This window comes from Cydia fagiglandana, chromosome 7 (genome assembly GCF_963556715.1).
Source record: "Cydia fagiglandana chromosome 7, ilCydFagi1.1, whole genome shotgun sequence".
Taxonomy (NCBI): Eukaryota; Metazoa; Arthropoda; class Insecta; order Lepidoptera; family Tortricidae; genus Cydia; species Cydia fagiglandana.
The window spans coordinates 9253237-9277006 of record NC_085938.1 but is presented as its reverse complement, the minus strand read 5'-3'; the positions used below and the strand labels follow the sequence as shown (position 1 = coordinate 9277006).

At 36.2% G+C, this 23770-nt stretch overlaps 3 protein-coding genes and 1 long non-coding RNA gene across 10 annotated transcripts in view; 2 read left to right on the top strand and 2 right to left on the bottom strand.

Moving 5' to 3' along the window:
* LOC134665852 (very long chain fatty acid elongase 6) overlaps window positions 1–774 on the top strand; it is a 62401-nt gene extending 61627 nt beyond the window's left edge. For both annotated transcript variants that reach the window (XM_063522885.1, XM_063522884.1), the window contains one exon: window positions 81–774. The gene's annotated coding sequence lies outside the window, so the exon portion shown is untranslated. The remainder of the gene's footprint in view (window positions 1–80) is intronic.
* Window positions 1–23770, bottom strand: part of LOC134665869 (uncharacterized) — a 451632-nt gene that overhangs the window by 56408 nt on the left and 371454 nt on the right. The gene's annotated exons all lie outside the window — the stretch shown is intronic.
* On the top strand, window positions 1752–5258 carry LOC134666309 (uracil phosphoribosyltransferase homolog). The gene is made up of 4 exons (XM_063523457.1): window positions 1752–1947; window positions 2105–2297; window positions 3059–3226; window positions 4265–5258. Exons 1-4 carry the CDS (start codon window positions 1820–1822, stop codon window positions 4445–4447), a joined length of 672 nt encoding a protein of 223 aa, XP_063379527.1. The 5' UTR covers window positions 1752–1819; the 3' UTR covers window positions 4448–5258.
* The window catches only part of LOC134665834 (four and a half LIM domains protein 2-like), a 192941-nt gene continuing 174775 nt past the window's right edge, over window positions 5605–23770 (bottom strand). For 4 of the 5 annotated variants that reach the window (XM_063522849.1, XM_063522848.1, XM_063522852.1 and 1 more), the window contains 3 exons: window positions 8590–8759; window positions 7880–8066; window positions 5605–7299 (listed from right to left, as the gene is read on the bottom strand). In XM_063522849.1, the coding sequence (XP_063378919.1) occupies window positions 7142–7299; window positions 7880–8066; window positions 8590–8759 (515 nt within the window). In that variant the 3' untranslated portion in view covers window positions 5605–7141. Of the gene's footprint in view, window positions 7300–7879; window positions 8067–8589; window positions 8760–22192; window positions 22556–23770 lie in introns of those variants that run through there. The other variant, XM_063522853.1, reaches the window with a different exon arrangement.

The following is a 23770-nucleotide window of genomic DNA, read 5'->3' as shown; positions in this document are numbered from 1 at the left end:
CGTCGACGTTGCGTCGAGCAGCGGCCATAGAATTGTAGACGCCGACGCTCGAAAGACGCCAGATGTGGGGTGGCCCTAAGTATAATCCAGCCATATGTATTGGCCTGGACGTGGCTAACACCACATGGAAGATCAAATTTAAATAAGTATATTACGTTTTTTTTTGTCTATGTACCTACATCTATTGCTACCATCACATGACAGCGTTTTACGCCTGTAACTAGGTATTCAAAATACGAAAAGGTTTTTAACACTATAAAAACAAGTAATTGATCGAAGGGTTTCGAATTGAACCCGAATATTTCATATTGTATACTTACCTAATGAATAATCAACATTCAATAAAGACATTGTCATAAACATTTACCCCCTTATTCATAAAACTTTACGGACCTGATTTAGTTAAATGTTTTATCCCTTTCTTACAAATACAAAAGTCAAAATGACAGATAAAGGCAAACGATTATTAGCTAATTGAGGTTTTTAGCGCGTTTATGAGTTAGGGGGTTAGCATTTACTTATTTTATTTAAATATATATGCGTATTTTTCTCGCATTTACAAATGCTGTTGTTGTTCTGCCTAGAATGGACTAGCGGTTACAGTTCCATAGTACTCGATAAAATATTTTTAAAATATATTTTTGTGAATGTTTTGTGGTTACAATTCTGGAGAAAATATTATTGTCAGATGTCCATCTTAATATAAAGAATATGGAATTATTCTTACAATCATTCATTTGTATTTTCTGGGCGAATAAAGCGTTAGTGCATTAATATTGTTTGACTTTTAATTCTACCTTTTGCCTTTTACTTCGATAATAGAAATTTCTTATAAGTGTCCGACAAAAGCTACCTACGACCATCCTACGACAGTTACGACAAATCATGGTATAATAATATACTCCGCCTGGTACTCTCTTCCCGCCTTTTCTAGGTCACCTGACTGACACAAGCCTACGTCATGCGATAGCGCTATATGATAATATGCGATAGCGCTATATAAAGCGGCCATGTTATTGTGACGTAGGCTTGTGACACTCTGGGAAGAGAAGACCATGTTTTATTTGACTATGCGACAAATGTAAGGTAGCCTTTTTTAAAGTTGCAACCGAGCAGTGTTACTAGTAGTAACACTCGTGTAGTGTAGTAACTTACGACACTACACGAGTTAGTGAGACTACACGAGGACAAACAATAATAACGTTAAACACTGCTACTGCAAACACTGCTGCTCCACGACTCTTCTCTTTTCGCACAGACTACATCACGTGAGGTCATCTCACCCCTAACCCTAAGGTGAAAACCTCTTTATGTATTGTATGTCTGAGTACCTATCACCCTATCAGACAGCCTACCGTGAACACCGAAGTTCGCAAATTTCGGGCATCTTTCTCTTAATTAGAGTGACAGATAGTTTTTCTAAATTTACAAACTTCGATTTTCGTGCCTACAGCCCAGGTCATAGTTCGCTTTCGCCGGTGTGGAGCGAGCATAATTTTAACGATGTTCTGGGCACATAATAAAAACTTTGGTGCTACTGCAATTTTTTGTTGTCTTGATAACTCAATATACTTACAAATCTCTAATAATTAAATAATTCTAATTTTAATACATTTAGTTTTTATTTCATTCTTCCTCATTATAATTGAGCTGAAATGTAAATCCCGTTAATAACATAAAGTGGTTTTAAAAGTGCCTCAAACAAAAAATACAGCTGAGCGGGAATATGTCATCAAAATGTGACATTGACATTTGACAATTGTTTTCGATTTTTATCTCTTGTGTTATTGCAAAGTGCTCGTGTTATTGTAAACCTTAAATGGATTTAATAAGCGATGATATCCGGCCATGGGACGCCAACGACGTTAAAGAACAGTTCGGAGACAGTCTCATGCTATTGCCTTCGAACGATAATATCAAAGAGCTGCAGAGTATTTTACGAGATAAGTAAGTGAGGTTACCCTCGTATGGCGTGACGAGTCTTCGTATTTTAATCAGTTGCACAGTTAAATTGTATTCGTTTAGAACTAATCAACACCTACATGCATGGGAATATATGCTTTCCACCTACATACTTAGCAAACATCTGATGTTCAATTTACAGAAATACATCGCGAAGTGATTTCAAGTTTTATGCGGACCGTTTGATAAGGCTAGTAATCGAGGAGAGTCTGAACAAGCTGCCGTTCACGGACTGCGAGGTGGTGACGCCCACGGGAGCGTTGTACAAAGGGTTGAAGTATGGAGCCGGGAACTGTGGTGTGTCTATTGTGCGGTCCGGAGAGGCTATGGAACAAGTAAGTCAAATTTATCCAGATTCTTCAAGTTCTTACTACAAATATTAGTAACTTATTAGATTTTTGAGATTACTCTTAATTAGGCAACATCCAAAGTACCGAACCCTTTTCCTATTCATATTTTTTTTCATAATTCTATTATATAAGGATTTATGAATCAATATGCATATAATTGATGCAATACATAAAATAAATCTTAAGAGGCTTGAGATGTTAGTGTAAGTGATTTGAGTGGCATTATGAGTGAGCTCCTATATAAGCCTTAGCCCCACTTGCACCATCCCACTAACCTGGGGTTAACTGGTTCCCAGTATAATTTGACACTGGGTTAACGGTTAAATGGTTTAACCCTGGCTTAGTGGGATGGTGTAAGTGGCGCTTATAAGAATAAGCCTTTATTGCGCTTTATTGAGGTACCTAACATGAAAGAGTAAAGTAGACTGCCTTATACTATGTAGCCAATGTGGGTCCATATTGGGTCGTATAATAATTGATTGTCCTAATGTAATGTTACGCAAAAAAAAACATTCCGCATAATTGTTATTGTGCTGGAAATATTAACATTTCTGAAAAATTATAACACAAACCTAACCTAACCTACCCTATTCTACACAACCTATGTAAAATACTTTCTGTTTCAGCTGGAGAAAAATATGCGAAAAGAGATTTATGCGTAATGCGACAAGATAGGATCCCAGCCAATGTACTAGTGTAAAAAAGGGATACAATTTTTTTTTAAATATTAATGTGTATTCTTTTAGGGTCTCAGAGATTGCTGCCGCTCCATCCGCATTGGCAAGATCCTGGTGGAGAGTGACACAGACACGCACGAGGCACATGTAGTGTATGCCAAGTTCCCCGAGGACATTGCTCGGAGACAGGTGCTGCTCATGTACCCAATCATGTCTACGGGAAATACTGTTAAACAGGTTTGTTCAAATGTTGTGTAAAATTCAGTCATTAAGACAGGTTTGATTGCTCTTGAGTAAGAATATAACAACTTTCTTAGCAGAGAAAAAAAGCAATTGTTTATTATATACATAATACAAATGGCAAACTCGGTGTAAGCTATAAAGGCTTATTTTGCTAAGAATGACACATACAACATTCTGAATCTTACAGAGAAACCTAATTTAAAGTTAAAAAGATGGTCCAACTAATCAAGTGAAAATATTTTTCGTGGAAACTATTTATTTACTACTGTTCAAAAGTTAGAAGGGGGGGGGGGAACGATTAATTAACTGCAGCACTATAAATCATCCTTGATGAGCTCGCAAGTATTTCGTAAATCCATTGTCAAATTTGTGCACACGATAATAAACAACCTCCCATCCTAAAAACATGGGTCTTAGTATAGAGAAATATATTAAGAATAGGGTAGTACTGTAGAGAAATATAGTAAGAATAGAGTGCTCACTCCATACATCAGAGTTTTGGTACCAAAAAGACAATTATTTTCTTAGTTGAAAAGCATTGTGTAGTGGAATTATCAGTACCGCTACTTGATACTAGATGTCTCGTACGACGCGACTCCCGAAAATTTTATTGGACAAAAATTTACAACTAATATTAAAGCAAAAGGAGTTGATGATTGAGTTCCGTTTAATCTGGTTATAATATTAGCTGAAAATTGTTGAGCATTAGACTTTTCAGTTGGTGCAATATCTATTGTCAAGTAGCAGTACTGATAATTTCGCAACTCGATGCTAGATGTCGACTATGAAAATAATAGTCTTTTTGGTCCTAAAACTGATGTCACGCGTGTCTCACTCCGCCATTTCGTCGCTTTGCTACAGGTAGCTAAAAGTACATCCGGTCGACCTCAATTTTGGGGTTTGCCATAAGCCGCGCGTGGCGCTGTCGTTTTGTTAGAGAGAGAGTGAGTCTTCTGTACCTAGTACTATTATCTATTCTGTGCTGGTGTGTGGAGTGAGCACTCTATGTTATTTTTTTCTGTATAATTACAGGCAGTGAACGTCCTGACACAACACGGTGTGAAGGAGGATCGCATCATACTGTCCAACTTGTTCTGCACGCCCGCCGCCGTCCAGGCCGTGGTAGACTACGTGCCCCGGATGAAGATACTCACCTCCGAGCTCCACCCGGTAGCGCCTAACCACTTTGGACAGAAGTACTTTGGGACCGACTGAAAGTTTCTAGGGCCAATTGTTTGCTTTAACTATTTTGTCTGGTAACTTAAGAGACAAAACAAAGGTTCACTGTCTAACAATCCTAATTTAAGGAACATGTGATCTTTTTCCCCTCATGGTGAAGAAAAGTTGATGGTTAACACATTCAGTGCCGAAAATCCGACTATCGGGTATTTATGATTATTTCATTCCCAAGCCGGACGCTTTGACTGGGTGGCAATGAATGTGCTAATACGCTTTTTAAATTTGTTTTTTTTTGTACAACTGCAGCTTCAATATTTTGATAAATTTCTTAATTGCAAGTTTGTTAAAAATAACAACACTAATATTTTCATTGTGGTTCGTGAGAATTGCGTGGATATAGATGGTATTCCACCTGTCCAATGGTATAGCGTCTCACTCTGTCATTAAGTAAAATGTGTGATGTGTGTGTGACACATTGAACAAAGAAATTGGACAGATGGAATACCACCCAGTTTGTGATAAACTACTTAAAAATGTAAGTTTAAAAGAGTATTTGTCCAAAAATACCATGATATTCAATCTCATAACATTATTTATTAGAAATATAAGCTAAAAAACAACTGAACTATTATTTATTATATTTAGGCTGTGCACAACCAATTGTATTTACAGTATCATGACATGACCATAATTAATGTGCTACCAATGAAATATGCTAATGGCTTGTGCCTTGCCTTGGTTCAGTTTAATTCCAGATATTTTTAACTGGTCAGGACGTTTATAAATTGTATTATACTAAATTGTAGTCATTAGGATAAAATGAGAATATATTTGTTTATTTATAAAATGACTTCATGATTTAATTATTTACTCCTGTGATTGTAGCACTACTAAGTTATAGTACCTATTTTTGGCTAACCAATAACTAAGGGATATAGGCTCGTAAGCAATAGTTGTAGGGGTCGTAGGCATCAAAAATAGCAGCCCTATTTGTCCTACTATTAAAGTAGTATAATACCATTGTCCATTACTATAGGTTCAAATGTAACCAAATCATGCAATTCATTCCTTGGCAGTATAGTCGGCTTCAGATTTTAGTAAGCACCACATTTGCTCCGATTATATCTGTTGGCGACAGGTGAAAGTTAATGAAATATTTACTTCAAACCTGGGGCGAAGGAAACAAACAATAATACTTTTAATGGTTTATTCAGTTTCGTAGTTTATACAATCTATGAGTAGATAGATACAAAGATTTAAATTAGATCAGATCACACAGCTAAACAGTTTAAAAGTGTACACATTAATATAAATTTATATTTTCAACATTCTAATAATTTATCCTTTAACAAGTACCCATAAGTGATCCCTGATCGTGGTCTCATTCAACACAGATGTTACCCTACTTTATAATATTACCTTGTAAAAATAGCAATAACATTCAATTATATTATTGTAACACGAGTAATTCTAATTCGAGAACAAAAATATTTTATTATTTTTTTATTAGTAAAAACTATGACGAAACGTCATTTAAGTGTTAGGAAGCGCTCGCCAGTACGACCACCTCACTCAAGCGGCCGCCCTCGCAATAATGCGTACCTACTCCCGTATAGGTAAATAAATACTTACAAGTATAACACATATCATTAAAATGTCAATTCTTACTCTATGTTACGAGTTTTAAACAATAACAAGCACTTATCACTCCAAATTATGACGGTTTGAAAGCTATTGGAGGCTTAATAATACTTTAAAAGATGTTTTTATAGCTTCTACAATAGCTGTCAACTATCGTCATAGCAACTTGGCGATCTATACAGATTAACCGCAAATCTATCTTTGCTAGTGACTAAACTATAATTCGCTGTGAACTGGTTTGAGCGCAGCATCTCTGTTCCCGGCAAAGATATGTTTGCACTCCACCTACTTAGATAGATGACGTCCGGTCGTCCCGGACTTATGTTGTAAATTATATCGTCGAAATACATGTACAACACAAATCATATATACCCTCGAAATTGACTTAGATATGTTATTAAGGCATCGCGTGAATCGCACTAGGTAAATTGACAATAAAATCTAAGGGACTAATACAACAGCTAAAGCAAAATTATATGGCAATTAGCGTATAAATACATATGTATAACGATCCTAAATAAATAGGCGTGGATGGATCACTGGATTAGTGACAACTGAAGCTTACAGCCAAAATATATAAACACCTTAAACAAAACCAGTAGAAAAGCGAAATTAAATACTCATACATTTGTGCATCCACTTTATTTTTTTTTAATTTTCTCGAATTTTTGTATAAAAATATCGGTTAGCAACGCTTCGGTCAGACTAATTTTATTTGCCCTTTCGGAAGTTGGTTACGTTGACAAGGTCGAACAGGTCTCTCGGCGGGTCGCGTCCCTCCGACTCGACCCAGTCCTTCGCGCTAGCAACTACCGGCAGTACGGTTTTTTCACTGCACCACAAATTAAAACACGAATCAGTTTGGCTAAACTAAAATCGTGCTGTTATTATAAAAAAGCATTTGCGAATGAAATTGCGTGTCGTTAATAATGACACAATGAAAGCGCGTTTATTTTCAAAGCACATTCCAATTTTGAAGTTTGAATATAACAAAATCGAACGCCGTTTTGTTCAATGAAAGCGCGTAATTTTGTTTGCTACGTTGGCGTTCGTTAGTCGACTTGGCGTTGGGTGTGTGTGTGTGTGTGTTTACATGAGCTTCTGCTTGGCGCACTCGGGGCAGATGATGTCGGCGGCGTCGGTGATGAAACCCTTGCCGACCAGCGAGGTCTTGCACTGCGCGCAGATGAAGCAGTCGTTGTGCCAGTGGCGGTCCTCGAACGAGATGAAGCGGGTGCCGCCGATGCCTGCAAATTAAAGTTTGTTTTAGTTTTGGCTGTGAAATTAGATACCTTGTGACAAAAAGTATCTCGTAGAGAAGTTTCAAAATGATGTAGTTTTATAAACTTTGAAAGCTACCATTACACTAGCGCCATCTATTGTCGAGTAGTAAAACCGAATCACTGCCATCTAGTAACAACTCTACGGCTACTCGTGGAATGTAATGTGAAGGAAATAAAGAAAAGGATAATTGCTACAAATAGAACTACTGATGTGCCTTCGGAAAGTTTAAGATATTGCAAAACTTCCACTTGGGAAAAAATCGGAACTTCTCATATTTTTATAAGAATTGAAATGAAAGTTTGTTTTGTTTCCTGTGATATTTTCCTGAAATTTCGGACAAATTTTCTAACTTTTTGGAAACTTTCCGCAATTTGCACACCAGTAAAACGAATCCTCTGTAATTGGGTAACAAATTCCTTATCTAAACGACGCAATTTTAGTTTCAGTAGTGTAGTAGGTGCTAGAGTAGTGTAGTCTTTTCTTTGCACTTGAAGCACTCGCGGTGCCACGGCTAGTACCCGTGCGTCACGTGTCTATACTGACCGGTGATGGGCTTGGCGCACGACGTGCAGCGCTTGGCGAACAGCTCGCCGAAGCACTCGGCGCAGTAGGGCTTCTCGTCGCGCGACGTGAACCGCTGGCCCGCCAGCGACGTGTTGCAGTTGGTGCACGTGAAGCACTCGCGGTGCCACGGCTCGTTCTTGTACGTCACGCCGCCTTGCGTGATGATCTGGAACATGGACATTGGACATTTAATATTCGGATATTATGAAATTGAAGGGCATGATTTTCGACGAAGCAAGAAAACTTTATTGCGAATTGTGGGGGCATAGACCTTCTTGATAGTTGTTGCGCCTTTTACCCAACTCTTTGGAAGTTGGATAGCGTTAGAGGCAAATGTTAAGAGTGAAACATACTTTGCTGTCACCACAACAGCAATAGGCAGCGATTAAGGGTCTGCTGGTGGAATTACAGTAGCAAGTAATTAAGTGCAGTAAGGTATATAAACAATCTATTCTAGGACTGAACGACTCACAAATATGAACAGCTCCCCAGACCCATCGTCAAGGAACAATTCGTTCCAACTATTTACCCTCTGGAATTTTTAATATATCGGCAGGACTTGAACCCGCAACCTCCGCAATCCGTGCGTTACCTCTCCCAATTGAGCTACGGAAGCCTGCCAGGATCTCGCGAATCTTTCCATTCCTTCCCTTACGTATACGCGCCTTTGGGATGGCGTATAGCCTCACCTTGTTGCACTTGACGCAGCGGGTGGCGAACTTGTCCTCGTAGCAGCCGGCGCAGTAGATCTCCTGCTCGCGCGGGATGAAGCTCTTGGTGCCGATGGGGTTCTTGCAAACCACGCAGCAGAAGCACTTCTCGTGCCACTGCCGGGTCTTGTACTCCATCTTCTTGGTTCCTGTGAAACAAATGACGTCACGTTACTGATTGACGGCTTTACGCGGTATCGGTATAACACAGTTAGAGTATATTCCACGGGCTGTCTCGTACAAACGCATTTTATTTCCTCTGTCCATTTAAAGCAGGCGATTATTTTACGGTGCATATTTTTGACCATTAGTCATAGACTACTAACTTAACTTAGAACTGCGAATGCGAATTTTCTGAAGATTTACTCTTATACCTATAATCTTCAGAAAATTCGCATTTGTACGGGACAACTTCACGGTAAAAATTTCATGGAATGCTCCTGTTGTGGATCCGCACGCCTCTGCTACTAGTACCTAATTACTATAATATGTAGGTACTTGTATAGCGATGTCACGCTCGCACTCGGGGTTTATTTTAAAGACAATGAATGGTTGTAGACGCATTGCAGAATACCAATCAGAACTCCTCAATGGTCAAATACTCGAAACCGAAAATGTTTGTTCGTCGACTACGAAATTAAATCATCGTTCTATCTTATAAGGATGTAGGTACCTAAGTATCTATGATAGTTTACCAGCTCTAACAGATTTGTAATTTTATATAGAGTTAAACCATAATAAATGACCTTATCTAAGCGATATAGATTGGCTGTTTATATTTTTATTGGCTCCTTATTTGGATGTTTACAATGACTTTATTAATAAAAAGTGACACTTAATTGGTGTGTAAATTTTAATTGCCTGAATATCTGATGTAACGTTTGGGTCAAGGATTTTAATTATTACTTAGTGAGTGCCTATTTAAGAAGACTAACTCGTTTGCCAAGACCGACAACGAATAAGTGTTGTGGGTTAGGTTAGGGCCAAGTCTTCTGTCGTTGTCATAAAATAGGGCTAACTACCTTAACAATTTGAACCAATAAGGTATTATGGCTTAGCCGTTTTTTATCACCAGAAACAGGCGTGGCTCACTCTGCGATTTCGTCGCTTTGCTACAGGTAGCTAAAAGTACATCCGTTCCACACGAATTTTGGTGGCTAGCCATAAGCCGCGCGTGGCGCTGTCGCTACCTAGCCGCCATATCTGTCTTGATCGTAACAAACACGTTTTGTTAGAGAGTGAGTCTTCTCTACCTAGTACTATTATTTATTCTGTGCCAGAAAGTGTTCTACTTGTACAATCAGCATTATAACATTTATTCAGAATACGTATTTGCAAACTTCCCTTATTCGTGTTTATGACATCATAACAATCGTTCGCGTGTCTCCGATACATCAGATTTGTATGGAGATTTGTCCTTGAAGGTTGCAAGCGGCGTCGATATTTTGGGCTTTGATAGTTGAATGCACGCGATGCATCGTATCGTAACATCTTTCAAGGTTCATCGAACTATATGAAATGAAGATATTGAATTAGATAAGTCTAGGTACTACAAAACAACACTAGGACCAAAAAAAACGAAACGATTCAAAAAACAAACTTACGATTTTCAGTATTCAAGTAGGTACCTTACATTATTGAATACTTAAACTTTTTAGTCAGTTAATTAATACGTATTGAGAAGTAGCATTTGACAATGCTGGTTTTGTTTATTTTAAGGCAATATTCATACGACAGGGCAAGTTGTAGCTTTTTCAACGGAATAGAAGCTACATGTAAGATGTCAAAATTAGCAATTTATTGAGGAGTTATAGCGTTTTGCGGTTCTTAACATTTCGCCTTTTGTTTTGAGACGTCGTTATAAAGTTGTTTTCGATGCAACATAAAAGTCCGCGATAATACTTGAAAGATATATCGTCGTCTAGAAGCCACAACACAAGCTTTATTGAGCTTACTGTGGAACTATGTAGTTCAATTTGTGTAAGATTGTCCCCTCATACTCATACCCATTGTAGACCAGTATGCAATAGATTTTTGTAGGTCTTCCATTCAATTAATCATCATTATTGACTCATCCCGACTTTGATCCAGTTGAGACTCGAATAATTTCAATAACCGTTCATTACGCCATTGTCCTCGAGTGAAAGGTCCGCGGTTGACAACTTTTACCATCCCACGGGCAGCGTATTGATTTTAATTGCTAATGATTAGGGCTCACGTCCAGTGGCCTACTAGTACTAACTATATATCTAAGAAAATAAATAGCCACGAATGAAAGAGCCGATTTGCGATCCAACGAGGGTGAAGCGAGTAATTAAATTAGAAATATTAAATATTAAATGAAAGGTTGCTTGTTGTTGAGCGGCTTGTTAATGGTCCAAGGTAATTAATATCTAAATTCTGTAACCTAATGCAGAGAGCATAAGTTATGGAAATATGAATAATTTTTTAGTTAAATTATTGTTAATTCTTAAATTATGTAATTATACAAATACAATACCTACTTACAAAAAGTATTGTTTTAGTTGAATCCTTAGCATGGTAAGCCAGATGTTGCCGGCGAATAATAGCCGTCATTTAATTAAATTGGCGTATGCATAGCGATACAACGCTTAAAGCTTTACACACAAGGCCTGCAGCACAATTCCACGCTAAACGTTCCTCTAACACGACTAGCAATTTGCATTTTGAGGCCTATATTAAGTGCAGTTTATGTAAACATACGCACCTAATACTTGATTTTATGGATTATACATATGCATTTTTGTGCTGGATTAAAATTAAAGTGCCTGCTCGAATCAATATTGAAATTAAATGGTATTCTACATAATAACTTTGTCCGTTTAATTTAAAGGATAGGTATCTATTTTGTCTTTGAAGAAAAATCACCATTGCTAAAACGTTGAAGGAGCCTTATTGCACGGGGACAGGCATTATAATCGTTTATGTACCCTATTTTGTCTAGTAGTTAAATCCATCAAGTAATTTATGGGTGGGTGGTAAGCTTACTAATGTAACTTTAGTGTAAATAAGTACTGATCAATGGACCGCCATCCTTAGCTCGCCCCGTCCGTGACTAAGTGGGCATTTGACGTGGGAGGCAATAACGGTGCCACTCGTAGGTAATTGTACAGCTTGCACGGTGACAGTTTTGCATTAAAAATCGAGTTCAATGAAGGTGACGGTAAAGGTGACAGTCCATTTCCAACGACAGCTGCATTACTGTTCATTTTACTATGGAAATTGATAATGACAGCGACGCGTTCAGTACCGGTAGTGCAGCTGCGGTTAGAAATGGAATGTTACCATAAGGCTCTGCGTGATTTATAACAGGGATTCGAATGAAATTAAAAATGAAGGGGCCCACTGATTAACAGTCCGCTGGACTGTATCAGCCTGTCAGTTGTTCGGAACTGTCAAAATTTTGTTCTAACTGACAGGCTGATACCGTCTGACAGACTGTTAATCAGTGGGCCCCTTTAAAAATGTCTCACGCCAGAACGGTCTGGGTTCAGGCCGAGGCGACCGACCCTTTCTATAGAAAACATCAAGTGATCACCGAGGCTCGGAAGTGGCTTTCTATATGTCGGACGCCACGGCCCGGACCCGGGTCGTTCTAGCGTGAGTCATCCTTAATGCATGAGTGATTGGTAACATGTTGCCAGTTTTTAATTTCTGTCATCGAGGATTTCAAAGCCATTCAAATTTATTCAAAAACTGCAGCTAAAATAAACGTCGGCATATAAGGTTAAATCAATAAGAACTGAAAATCGATGTTTCTTCTACAGCCAATGAAAGAAAAGGTTTATTACTGTTCATGGCGGACTTCGAGAACAACTTGCTGTATTTATGCTTACACCTACTTTTAAATATAATTAGTTAGGAAACTCTTATAAACAAATGCATTAGTTTCAGTCGGGCTAGTACATAATTGGCGACATAGTCTATGTCGCCGCGAGATACTGTCGCGACAATTATGTGCTTGGGGTGCTGATTGTGTTATGAAACACTGGAATTAAAGATTACCCCTAAACTACTTATACATCTACTAGGTCAGCCACTCTAATATTACGAACAATAAACCTTGACTTTTTGTTTTAAAAATAAAAAGTGGAGCATAATGTTATTTATGTTTTCGTGTCGCAACGAACCCCGTGTCCAACCACAGGACATTGAATACCGAGATTGCGGTTTACTCGCGAAGAAACTAGAATGCTTAAAGCTAAGACGGAAATTAATACTGTTTACGTTTGTAGTGCTTCAAGGATGTATTTTTATATACATAAATATATCAGGTAGGTAGGTACAAGATGTTCTTTAACTAGTGGCTTAGCTGAGCAGTGCTAGTAAATATGTATACTCGAACACAATACATTAAGAACATTTATATTAGGCCAATAAGTAGGAATGAGAAATCGTTTTTGTTTAGCGATAAACGTTTCTCATGTACGATTTAGTCGATTTAATCTAGTTTTATAGCAGAGTACAAACAAATTATAAATGGAGCAAGTCAAACACACGGTCGCGCTACGCGTTGCAGGAATCTTCTGCGATTGCTACGCCGTAGCGCATTCAGCAGGTTGTACCTACAAACTAACGGAGCAATTCAATGCCACATAATTCTAATATCTGTGTGGATTACATACTCTTTAGTTTTACCCTAAAGGCGATATTATTTGAAGAGAAAAGGTAGATTTCAAACATCATGAGTGTAGTTTCAAAAGAAACAGACTTTGGGAAATCTAATAGATCCCCGTATGTCCCTTTGTTTGTATAGGAACCTATACACTAACATGTTGCATTAACGAAGTTCTGTGCCGGATAGTTTTGGCCACGTGAAGCTAATATTTGCCCAATAACCGTAACCAGTCGTATTTGCCGTGTAGAGTGACGGCAAACAGAGGATCCCACGTCGCCGTCGCCATGACATCACCGGCCTTCGCGCAGGCATTGATTCATGAAGTTTTGGACAACTTTTAAATGTATATGTTGTATAAGTATAACGTAAGAATATAAATTTAGGTATGATTGTATCGAGACTATTGAAAGTGAGTTACAATTTTTTTCCACGTCAACAAACTTGTGAACAATGTTCTCAATTATAATGCAATCTCTGGCCGGTCAAACGTTCGTTTTTCAGTCAAAAACTTTTCAATAAAATTCATAAATATACCTGCCTCTTCACTCCCTGTGTTTTTCTTTTGGGTTTTTATTACCAGCCAAAGTCCTAACCGCAAAGATATGAACATGACAGTACACATTAAAATTAAATAAAATTTAAACTTATGTGTTGCAGTAGTTGTTAAGGATTTCGTCGGTAGATATTGTATTGTTGTTGTTTTATCGGTTTATACATTTACAAATAGGAATGTACTTAACATTAGATATGTTTTACATCTACAAAAATATTTGCTGATCGATTTGTACACTTAAATCTGTTTAAAGGAATGGTTTTAAGTGTCGTAGCGCTAAGCCAATAAGTAATTAAAACATAATAGAACAAATATTTTCTGCAACAGATAGGTAGGTATATGACATAGTTCGGTATCAAAAGTCAAGGACAATAAGAATAGAGCCATACTATCATCTTGTAATGCCTACTGTCATAATTATGATGTCATCGCTCATTACTAGATCAATACAGCTATTGATCAATATGATCATAATGAAACGTTTGTAAATGTATCCTAGAGTTTATTCTAAAACCCGAACTATGACACTACAAAGTTATGTCAGTACACAGAGACAGAGCGTCGCACAGTGATACACGTGTACTTCGATGTGAGTTTAAAGTGTTTAAACTTTTGATCCGCAAATTTAAGTTTGTCTATGATTACGTCATTAAGTACGAATAGCAAGGTCAAAGGCTCATCAGTGAACGAAGTTGTTCATTCGCGTGTAAAAACATCTGTCGTGGTACTTTCGACCCTGCGCGTTGGTATTTAGTTTCACGCATGGTTAAGGTAATTAAATTAGTTTCGGTTTGAATGATTTGTTTTGTAAAACTAATACCGTGCACACTTGTTGTGCAAAAAGTTGACGTTCAATTAAGTGTGATGTGTTACAATCTTACAACTCAACTTTATAAAAATAATATAAAATGTACATATCGGTATGTAGTTTGAGATTTATCGGCTAATTTGTACATTGTCTAAGGATGTTTCTTCTCTTAACGTGTGTTCTTTTACGTGTACCAGCAATAGTAATCTCTATATCTTCAATACTTAATGCCTAATTTATTTCAAATATTGATACGAGTAAGTACTTATTGCAGTTCTGTGGTGATATTTTTACTAAGAAGAATACAGATGTAATATTCATATTGTTTTATAGGAACTATGTACTAGTCAACAGCGTACTTATACACTATACAGCGTAAAAAAATATTTTAGTTGCTGTTATATACCTACAGCAAAAATACGAGTACATGTGCTATGGTGGTAGCTACACTAGCTACGAGTATTACCTACTTCCACTTTACGTCTAGTTTTTATAGGACAAGTTAACAGCTTGCTCGACCTCTAAAGAGGCATTATATGACTAATGCCAAAGAGTTAAACAAGGTATTGTTTAGTTTCCCATATTTGCACTGCATCTATTGGCTATTGTATGCCCTATTGTATTGATTGGATTGTAGCTATAACTTGAGTTTCTAGGCGCATTTCAATCAGTGAAACTACATGTTAGAAATTGGTATTGATGGTATGTTATGCCGAAGAAATTATAAATGGCTTACACTATATTTTAGGGATCCTAAACTTACTGCATTAGTGCTAATAGTGCTTATATCCTCAAGGAATCGTGCAGTCTGAATTTAGATTCTTTGGATTTACCGACATCATTTACAAATTAAAGACAAGCTTTCGATAGGAATTTGATCAGATGGTTACCTGTTGGGAGGTATTTGGAGAAGAAAAAGAAGAGTAATCAGTGAAATTGTGTATTCTCCATGACAGAATAAGTTTACAAAGACTAGGTCGTGGATAGCGAAATCTAAAATAGACTAAAGGAAACGTTGAAGGAAAAACACGCGAATACTATTCCAAAGTAATTTGTAGTTTAAATATGTAGTTGCTTACTGTAATCTGGCAACAAAGGTATTGGATTTGTAATAAAAATTTCCCACGCGAGGATTTACTTTTTCCGATCTAACTTTTGGTTTTATTGCTGGCCGGGCCGTTAACGGAGTTGAATACGTATTAAGCTATTCAATAAAATGCTATTTTGGAACGTTTACGTTAAAGCCATTGAAGTTATTATAGTTAACTACTTAGACGTTTAATATTTATACATTTTTTCCGGTGGGAAAAGCTTATCCCAAGGAAAGATAATTATTGCTGCTATACGAAACACCTCTTTTTTAGGGTTCCGTACCTCAAAAGGAAAAAACGGAACTCTTATAGGATCACTCGTGCGTCTGTCTGTCCGTCTGTCACAGCCCATTTTCTCCGAAACTACTCGACCAATTAAGTTGAAATTTGGTACACATATGTAAGTTTGTGACCCAAAGACGAACATGTAATGTAAACAAATGAATTTTAAATATGGGGGCCACTTTTGGGGGATAAATGATAAAATTGAAAAATAAAGTTTTTCTAAATATATCGTGTTACATATCAAATGAAAGAGCTCAATGTGAGAATTTCAAATATATATTTTTTGTCATTTTAGAATAAACAGTTTAGAAGTAATTCAAGAAAATAGGCAAAAAATGACCATTCACCCCCCCTTTATCTCCGAAACTACTGGGTCTAAAATTTTGTAAAAAATACATAAAATAGGTCTTTACCTATAAATGACAGGAAAACCTATTAGAAATATGTAGTCAAGCGTGAGTCGGTCTAATTACTTAGTTTTTGATTCGACCCCTACGGGTTTTTTAAAAGCAATTCACTCGCGTTTTACGTATAAAAAAACATTGCTTTTTAATTGAGTAATGTGCGGAACCCTTGGACGCGAGTCCGACTCGCACTTGACCGGTTTTTTTATCAAAGAATGTTGTAAACAATAAACATTCAAATGTGAAATTTAATTTCGCGCCAATCAAGAACTTTTATCGAGCACGTTCCTTAGCACGCAGTTCGCTCACCTGCGTCCACGTGTCGCGCTTGATAAGAATTGGCAATGCATTGTTTTCATACCATTCAAGGGCGCTGATTTGTTTCTGCGACTGATGAACACGTATTAACAAAACAATAACAAGAATAGAGTTTCCGATTTCTAATATTTTACCATCGGTTTGTTACTCGTCCTATTTAAGTGTTTTCCCGCTTTCTCTAAAGCCTAATCAAGATGGCAATCTTAATAACTATCGCAATCGCCAATCGAAAAGTAAATAATGTGGGATAACAGATGCCACAAAAAGTAATGTGAGCATTTTCAAACATTATTTAACTTTCGTTTGGCATTTTTTATAAATGATTACCGTAAACTCGGGTTACTTTGACCCAATGGAGGGAGTGACCCACATGAAACAAGGGTCAAACGTTAAAGGTTAGCTAAAACCAACCTCATGGCATACTTCCATGATTAAAGTGCAATAATATAACCTGGACCGAGTAAATCTCAAAGGCCATAGTTACCCACCAGGGCTAAAGTGACCGGTTACCCGACTTTACGGTATAATTTTTGATGTGTTGGTTTTTGGTCAAGAACTTGCACATGCATTGACATGTGTATGTTTTCCTCGTCGGAGGGTGGCTGAGGTTATCCGTCGCGGTCAAGGCGAGCGGCCCGCCATCTGTTCCTTCCGACGGCAATGTTTCTTCGCGCCGGCAACCTTCCGACGGAAGTTTTTCTCAGCGTGCCGGTGATAGCGGACAATGTCACTATGATTGATTGACAGGAAGAGAATAAATATGACGTCAGTATTGGTGATGGCTTATTTATTCGAAGCCGAAGTCGGTTAAAAAAGAGAATCTAAGACGTAAGCGATCCACATCTCAGAAAGCTCTCTAAATTTAAAGGAATTAGAAAATGTGAAAAACATCATTCATTTGTTTCTTCATTCATTGCATTTTTAAGTGGCCATCTTATAAGTAAGGTTTGTTATTAATGACTATAATTATGATATGATATGTAGTCATTAATCAAAATGAGTCAGAAATGAGAATTTGCGTCAATGTAAAATTATAAGTACAAACTTATTTACACAGAAATAAATATCAACGAGTCCGCCCACTTGTTCAATTAATTAATTTCAGAGACAATTCTCACAAATTGCATAATTATCATGCTATAACACCATATTAGTATATACTTACATTACGCAACAGCAAAAGTTAATTTTCTTCGAAAGTAACGACCTCAGTTTGTTTAAATGTATAGCCTTATAAAGATACATATTAAAGTCACAGGTTAAGGAATCGAAGTTAATTGAGCTAAGTGTTTACTGTTACGTTATATAAAACAAATACATATCTGCCATAATTATGAGTACTTGAACTATAAATTTTATATAGTAGGTACATATGTGTCGAAAAATGTACGTGTATTTGTATTTTGTGTACCTACATAATTGTGTCAGTAACATTTATATTATGTCTGACTATGCGAAAATTAAAGTACTTACTCATCTTCCTTATCTTAGTACCTACCTACGTGTGTCTGCCAAAATTGCTAAATATATATATAAATTTAAATATTATTCATTTCTCCAGCATGTCATAAACAACTTTTTTTAAAGGAGAGCAGAGGTAATGTAGCGTCACGGCGCAAACAGACAGTCTGAACGGATATTACAGTATTACACCGATTTGTAAGCATTTCCAAGCTGTTTAACTTTATGTCGAGTTTCATAGCGATTTTTTGTTTTTAATTGCGTTCGTGCTCAATGTTAATGTTTATTTAGTATACCTATGCAAATATAATATTATTATCTTCTAAGCAGGACACTTATACCTAGTTTTATTTTATTTATAACCATAAACATAATACTTACACACTTATATAAATAACTTTAATGTGTAATGTGTACCTTATGTCCATTGCATCGTAGCTTTTTGAATAGCATTATGTAGGTATGTAATCAATATTTGTAGCATCAAGAAGGGGCACAATTCAATTTAAGTTTGAAATGGGTTGTGTAAAACTTAAACGATCATCCATCTCTGGCACGGCTTCCCCTTTTAAGGTACGCGCTGTGTGCAATTAATAGTTTCAGTGAGCTTTTATACGTTTGTATACTCGGATTAATTGTGTAACTATGGGCCCGATTCGGATTATGAAATAGACATCTATTAGATATCTTTTAGACATCACCAAGATACGATAACGATATGTTTAAGATCTAACCTGTCAAATTTGACAATTGCGCGATTCTGGAGATACTTTTGAACGATTTCCACAGGATATGACTTAGAGATCCAATTCACATCTAATAGATATCTTACTCTATCTAACGTAAAAGTGACATTGGTTGCCCGAATTGCGCTGCAAAAGAGAACTACTTGATATCTAACTATAACGTATCTAGAATGGATCTAGTACGTGTCGTCTCTTGTGAATATCTTGAAGTTCGAATACGGCAGTATCTGAGCGGACTGTTTCAATACTAAGCGGCAATCCGTCCGGCTAGTATGGCCATAAAATCTATAAAAAGTTCTTCAGATCTTTACGACTCGGTTTTACGTCTTACGATCAATAGATATGTCTAAAAAAAGCTTCTTGGGTTAAATACAAATTTTAACTTATTTTGAGCTTGTCTATAGTTCGTTTTTTAGCATTAGAAATAAGGTAAACAATCTTGATGTGTCTTTTAATTGAAAAACACATTGTAAAAATAAGTTACGGCAAATATGTAACAATTATGAATCTAATACGATAATTTATATTCTTCTGCTTTCATAAGTATAATAGTTATTGATTTTTAAAAAGCGTTTTTCAATTAAAAGACATGTCAAAATCGCTTACCTTCTTTCAAGTTCTTTCTAATGCTAAAAAAAAAACTATAATAACAAAATCGTTATGGATATAACTAAGTATTTAATAGTTAAATGTTGGTAGCAAAAAATACAAAGTTCACCACAATGATCACGATTCTCGAATAGGTTTTTTGTAGTGAATATTGAACTCATATGAAAATAAACACAAGTTGAAGCATTTAAGTTCCGTACAATTTTAATTTAATCAAATGATTACCTTAATTGATGCTATGAGGACAATTTATATCTATATACTATTAGATGTGTAATTGTGTTACTATTAATTTTATATAGGTACTTATTATAAATTATGTGCGTGTGCTTCTATCTCAAAATGTGTAGTGTAGCTATTTATGACTGTGTGTGTGTCTGTGTATGTGTGTGAATAGATAGATATGTAGATAGTTCATCAAAGGTATTTGCGAGACGGGTCGTGAAATTGGGTTACAATCAGTCGGGACCCGTCAAATCGGCTTAAGTCTGGATGGTAGTTTCATCTCCCTAAACGCTATTATGCTTTTACCTAGTCTATTAATAGGTATAGTTATAGTAGAATGGATAGTTAACGTAGTCTATTTACAGCGTTCAATCACCACATAAATACTATCGTGCCGATAATTTTAGCTCACACCTTTTGTTACACATGCGATGTCTTACCTAATCCTAATAGTTATCCCACAGTGCACAGTTGTCCAACGTTTTATTGTTCGTCTTTTGAATAAATCTTGAACGTTATTCTCTTTTCTGCATGACATTGCTTAAATTTGTTCAGATATTTTGCTTTAACTAGGTGAAGGTAACAAATCCTACAAGTCGTTATTGTATAACTATTTACTATACTTAACCGTATGTTTTTACATAAATCATCTCAAAATTTCGGCCGTACAACATTTTTACCGCCGACTCTAAAGGTAGAGTCAATATGGAACAAAATTGCTTTAAGAACTTAGTCCTTCAGTTAATTGAAATAAGATACACTTTTCATACGGAATGTCAAGTGAGATACGACTTCAGGAATACTACAGGTGCATGAATGAGCTTTTGTTAACATTTGGCGCCTTGTTTAGACAGATATTTAGATTTCTTATTGACTGGTTAGGAGTATGCAAATAAAAGAGGCAAAGCTATTTCTTAATGTTAATTTAATTATTTAAAATACCTAGTTGGATTATTTTTGGATTTAAATAAGAAATAGTACCTAGTTTCTAAATTAAGAATAACATCATATTTTTAGTAAGGTAAGTATATAGGTATGTATGTTACTTTGTTTGAATTATAATATTATTTTCATCACACTTGCTCGGAAAAGATGTATTTACACGTAGGGCTTGCGGGCGGGAAATTGAAATTTTCGCCCTAGGGCGGAAAAAATCTTTTCCGAGCAAGTGTGATGAAAAACACTTATTTACACGTAGGGCTTGCGGGCGGGAAATTGAAATTTTCGCCCTAGGGCGGAAAAGTGCTTTATACAGAAGTTTGTTTTTATTAATTCTCCTTTTTTTCCTTACAAGTGTGATGAAAAACATTGTGTGTGCCACGGGCGGTAAAGAAATTCCCAACTCGTGAACATTTTAAGCCCTCGCTTCGCGTCGGGCTTAAAATTGACACTCGTTCGTAATTTCTTATTTCCCGCCCTTAATACACAATGTACTATTAAATATACTGGCTCATTGTTTAAAAACATTTGTCCTGCTTAAACATCTGCATACGTGTTTGTTATACTAATAATAAAATTAAATACGGCCTTCATTTCATTGAATGACAAGATTAATTGAATGAAAGGATAGACGACATAGACGTTCATTCAATTACGAGCGAACGAATTAATGGTGTGGCTTAGAATTAACGGGTGACTAATGTAAATTTACTTGATGCCTGTTTATTGCTATGGAGGGAAGTGTAGGAAATCAAAAGTGTATTTAAGGATTTTAAATCTTTATAAAAGAGTGCACAATAACTTAATATGTGGACGTCTGTTAGCGTGATTTGAGTTGTGCGGATGAAAAAATGCAAACAAAATTAGGTATTTTGTTTTTCACAAAATACGGATTGTAATAATTCGCCGAAATATCTGAGTTCTGATTTTAATGTCCATAATTCTAAGAAGTATTCATGTCCGAATGATCACTGTGCTGGCTAATTTCAGTGCAAGTGAAAAATAATTTATGAGTATTTTAAATGAAAAGTGCTTTAAATGTAGAGAAAAAGGAACTCCCCAACTTTGGCAACCCAATTAAAGTATAGCGGATGCAAAACTCGAACGGCATACGAATGAATGATTTAATATTTATTTTGAACGAATGACGTCTGCGGTTAACAACGTTTCGGTGCATTTACATGGCATTGGCAATGGGCGGCCGCGACGGCTGGTAATCAATCAGTCAGTAACTTAATTTGTACTGTATATTTTTACTTAATTCTTAGGTCTAACTTTAACTAGGACAAATTCCTTTGGTAATCATTAATAGTCGCTTAATTGTACTTAGATGTATCTTCTAATTAACTATTGTTATTCAACCATTGCATGTCTACCTATGCCTATATGCAAGGTATTTTATATAAACAATAATATTGAAACAGCTGTAGAATGTTACAATCATCTCACTAAGAGGTTGCCAGTAATTAAAAGCAATTTCATATATGGAATATAATAAAAAAACCTGCAATAGTTTTCCTTGGGTCTCCAAGCAAGCACTGGTCCCTCAAGGCGCAGCAGAACTTTTTGTTTTCCCTTTCAGCTGTGGCGTTAGGCAGGAACATAGACAATATGGCGACATCCTCGTTATTCTCCCTCGCCCTTCGTATTCTATCTTGACCTACTGTTTTTGTCGTCAAATGTAGACGAGATTTTATATCATCACTCAACACATCCGCCGACATTTTTACTCGAGTCCTTCAAAATTAAGAAAAAAGAAAGGTCGCGTTCGTATTGACGTTTGCGATTAAAAAGTTGAAAAGCGCGCCAAAGAAGACTTATTCTTTTTAAACGCGAGCGTAGTGTAGGCTTCTCGGCGGCCAGTACGTTACTGGCTGGAGTGGCTGGTTGGTGCGATAGTCGGAGGGAGGCGTAGGCACGGTGTAGGCTGTGGATCCACCGCGATAACTTACTGCAGAGATGCTCGTAATGAGGAAACAATTCATTGTCAATCATGTTAATTGTCGTGTCATAGATCAACAGATGTGGATCTTGACCTCCAAATTACTGTATATTAAGTTTACCGTAAGTATATGGTGGTAAGTCGTAGTTAAATAGAATAAGATTATTTACCACAATACGATACGGGTAATCTGCTCTTTAAATTAAATGCAAGTTAATACTGCACTCTCGTCTAATGTTTAATGTAAGTTTCCTGTGCCAACGTTAAGTATGTTCAAAGTATATTTTCCAATTTCAGAACTAAGATAAAATAATAATTTCAATCCATTTGAAGATAGTTAATTACCTAATTTAATAATAGATGTATGTATGTGTAATGTACTGCTCTAACATTGACAAGGTACACTACATACCTATACAAAAAAAATACTAAGAGGTATTTTTTTAATGATATGTCAAAGAACGAGTTTTTAAACATGTACCTATTTATGTAAGTATATCTTTTTAACTATGGTCTTTATATAATTAATGACATAATCATAATCTCTACAAAAAACGTCATTACTATCATTAGAGTTTTTTGTTTAACTATTAATTTGCATTTCATATTAATCAGACGTTTTCTCGGAACTTTTTTATATGAACCTCATGAATAGGTAAGACACGTTCAGACGATAAGCAGTCGATAACTTTAACACGTGTGTTAGACACACATTAACACGTAGGTAAATCTTATAATCCTACTAATGTTTTTTTATTTTTTTTATTTTATTAATGTTATAAAAGGCACAACTATAAAAGTACATAGAAAAAAACTAACCAAATAACCAAAAAATGTGCCTACGATTGAGTATGGGGCCTGTATTCAGCCACTATTTCAATTTAATTCAAATACAAATTTAATCTCATCATCAATGGGTCCCTCTTATACTATAGCTAGGTATGTATTACCTATGCCTTTGGGCTAGCTATCGCGTTATATTATTATTAATACAACTCCAATGCAATTCCGATAGGTAGGTAGGTACCTACATCATTTGCAAATTTGAGAAATCCCTGAGCTATTTTCTTATATCTGTATAATTACTGTGAAAATAACGAGATACCTATTTTCGTATTGACTTTCAATAAAATCTGTGAC

What these genes read in the sequence shown, in the direction of transcription:
- LOC134666309 (XM_063523457.1), top strand. Translation starts at nt 1,820, where the DNA reads ATGGATTTAATAAGCGATGATATCCGGCCATGGGACGCCAACGACGTT. An exon ending in CAGAGTATTTTACGAGATAA is followed by an intron (nt 1,948 to 2,104) that starts GTAAGTGAGGTT and finishes TTCAATTTACAG; the next exon opens with AAATACATCGCGAAGTGATT. An exon ending in CCGGAGAGGCTATGGAACAA is followed by an intron (nt 2,298 to 3,058) that starts GTAAGTCAAATT and finishes GTATTCTTTTAG; the next exon opens with GGTCTCAGAGATTGCTGCCG.